The following is a 3,266-nucleotide window of genomic DNA, read 5'->3' on the forward strand; positions in this document are numbered from 1 at the left end:
TGTTCAGTGAAATTTTATGTCACTTTTGTTTCTTTTATTATTTTTTATTCTCTTTTAAAAGTAAAAAACAAGCAAAGAAAAAAGTGTTGTGGGGGTTCCAATTGATCAAGATATAGTTTTGATACAGAAAAATCCTCCAGCGGTTAAATATACAATTCCATGAATTTTCACAAATGTATTCAGGCATGTAATCAACACCACATTCAAGATGCAGAATATAATTACAAAATTTTGAAAATTTTCAAATCTTTAATTCTGTATAACTAAATATTTGGTATCAACATTAAAATGTATTTATTATAGCTAAATTAGATGGGGTCTGACTAGATGTGTGTGTGGACATGGAGACAGTGTCTGACTGTGTTGCACAGGCTGGTTTTGAAACTGTGGACGCAAGCCATCCTCCTGACTCAGCTTCCTCACTAGCTGAAGCTACAAGTGCGTGCCACCATACAGGATTGTGTTTTTGAACAGAAAAATTTATGATCATAACCAACCATGTGATGTATGCAGGTGATTTTAGAAAAATGTTTCTTTTGTATTACATCATCACCAAAGGTAATGCATGGGTATATATTGGTTACTAATTGATTTCATGTATATTATAATGAACAAAGATTTATAGCTTTGCTCATACATTGAAGTCAACTGCATTCCCTGACTGGGTCAGTGTCCAGAAGGCACTGTATTTAATTAAGCATTATAGAATAATCCAAATCTTTCTAAGTGATTCCAATATTCAGCCAAGGTGTGGACACACTGAGTTAGGCCATTTTTTTTCCTCAACACTGAGTACACAACATTGTACAACCTGTTGAGCAATGGTTTTAAAAAGTACTGATGCTTTCCTTCCCACTGTGCTTTACACAGCTTGTTCATAAAAGATGACCAACATAAAATAAAATTTGGGTCCCTAAGATCTGTGAATGTTTGCACTTTCTTTAATCAGGTTTTTATTTTAGTTCTGGGTGCGCAGCAGTGTTCAATAAATGTTAAACAGAGGGCTTAATCCCATGGTGAAGACAAGGGAAATAAAATATATTCCCTGTTAGAAATAAAGTGTTGATGTATTTGAATAATCTCGATGAACTAAGACTTCCTGAAAATTGTCCTCCTAGGTAATATACTTCAAACAGTGAGCCTCATATTTTAGGAGAATGCTGTATTTGCACAATGTATTCTCACCACAATACTTAAGCCCATATATATCTTGTAGCAATTTCATAATTTTCTCTGAGGAAATAGGCAGGAAACAAGATTAAGAGAGCAAGGATAAGATTTAAGCAACTTCCCACTTGGAAGCATAAATGATGCTACTATACCTTTGGGTCTAGAAAGTATTGCTACTGTATAAAATAGAGTGATGGTGCTTTTCTGTCTTAACAATGGCAAAATATATACACAGAGAACATAGCCTAGTACAGTAGGTGTAACAGAGATGGCAAAGCATCTAATGTAATGTATATAAGGCTAACAAAATATTTACATTTAGTTTCTTTTTCAGGTTTCAGGAACTAGTAACTGAAATGACAAAAGTCTTCTTTCCAGCATGCAACTATTGAGGACCTGTTAAGGCAGAAATACTCATTAAGCAAACCTCTCCAACTTTTAATAAATAATTACTGAGGGTGCCTGTTCTTTAGATGTACTGAAGACCCTATAAAGATGTTATGTTTAATCCTTCAAACGTAGGCTACTGCAGTAAAATCAGTGTTCCTCTTATGATAAAGGTTCTGTGTCTAAAATGGAAATTATAAAGTTGAATTTGAACTTCAATTTGTTCTTTTCTCCTTTCTTCTCCTCTGTAGGACCACCTCAGAAAATAGTATCACCTAAACAAGAGCATGAAGGTAAGAAACAGGACAAAGGCACAGACAAAGGAAGTGAAAGTGGAACTTCCTGTAATGAGCTCTCCACTTCCAGCTGTGACAGCCACTCAGAAGCAAGCACGCCCCAGGACAACCTGGCCAATGCCCAGCAGGCTAGCGCTCACCAACCCAACACCTTAACACTGGATCGTCCTTCCAAAAAAGCACCTGTGCAGTGGATGCCCCCACCAGATAAGCGCAGAAACAGTGAACTCTTTCAGACACTCATCAGCAAATCCCGAGAAACAAATCTTTCCAAAAAGAAAGTCTGTGAGAAGCTAAGTGTGGAAGAAGAAATGAAAAAGTGTATTCAGGATTTTAAAAAAATCCACATTCCAGATTATTTTCCAGAGCGCAAACGTCAGTGGCAATCTGAACTGCTGCAGAAGTACGGGTTATAGTAATTATCATGTAAATGTGGTATTTCAATGGCATTCAATGTTTACTACTGCGTTACCACCTGGCTGGCAGTCAGTGTGATCCTTGCTGCTCTTCCTTCTCGTGAACTGTAGACATGGGACAGTATTTTACCATTATCTTTTGTTGTTGTTATTTCTAGAAACATGATTTAAAAAGTGGAGCCAACAATGTGGAGTCAAAATGGTGTACCTATTTGATTCAAACTGTTTTGCAAGAATGAAAGTAAAATGTGCATGATCAAGAGTCTTAGAATCTTGATTTTTGGACTGTGTTTAGCTTGACATGTTTGTCATTTTGCAACTCACCAAAATCAAGTCATCGTATCACACCAACTAAAATGACAATACGGATGAAACAACATCAAGTAAAATTGTAGCTGATGGTTTTAGGTCACAAATCTAAACTGTTTAAATGTTAATGTAATAAAACAAGTATTATTTTTGCATGAGCACAATGTTACAAATAAGTCACAAGAGATAGGGAAGATCTATTTGTTGCTTGGAAAGAAAAAAAAATAAGAAAAAGAAAAGTTTCATATGTAAATGTCTAAGAAATTGGACTTAGTTCTGGTTCTGTGATTATTTTGTGTATGTGTATGGTGTTTCTGTATGTTCGGGTGGTGTAAATATGCCTTATACTGTTGTGTTATGGCATCAACATTCATCTATTAATGCTAGTCATGATTATTTCTGTGAAATGAGTCTTTTACATCAGGCTGTGAAAATTAGTATAATGATGCTCTGAAAGATTCTATTATCATGTTAATCAAAATAATTGAGGGAAATGGTAAAAAGCTTTATGTATTTATTAAAAAAAGAAAATGTATTAGAATTCCTTGATTTTTATTGATTCTTTAAAAATATTTGTTTTTTTTTGTCTTGAATTTTCCTTTCAAACCTCATGCTCTGTAATGATCCATACAATCTTAACATTCGTGAGATTAAACCTAATTCAAAACTGAGGCAGAGTCAGATCCAA

General features: G+C 34.8%; 1 protein-coding gene across 1 annotated transcript in view; it reads left to right on the plus strand.

Moving 5' to 3' along the window:
• Positions 1-3,097, plus strand: part of Kctd8 (potassium channel tetramerization domain containing 8) — a 282,008-nt gene extending 278,911 nt beyond the window's left edge. The window contains exon 2 of the mRNA XM_004646689.2: positions 1,809-3,097. Within this exon, the coding sequence (XP_004646746.1) occupies positions 1,809-2,269 (461 nt within the window). The 3' untranslated portion in view covers positions 2,270-3,097. The remainder of the gene's footprint in view (positions 1-1,808) is intronic.
• Positions 3,098-3,266: the final 169 nt, after the last annotated feature.

Source organism: Octodon degus, unplaced genomic scaffold (assembly GCF_000260255.1).
Source record: "Octodon degus isolate 3935 unplaced genomic scaffold, OctDeg1.0 scaffold00277, whole genome shotgun sequence".
NCBI classification, from domain to species: Eukaryota; Metazoa; Chordata; class Mammalia; order Rodentia; family Octodontidae; genus Octodon; species Octodon degus.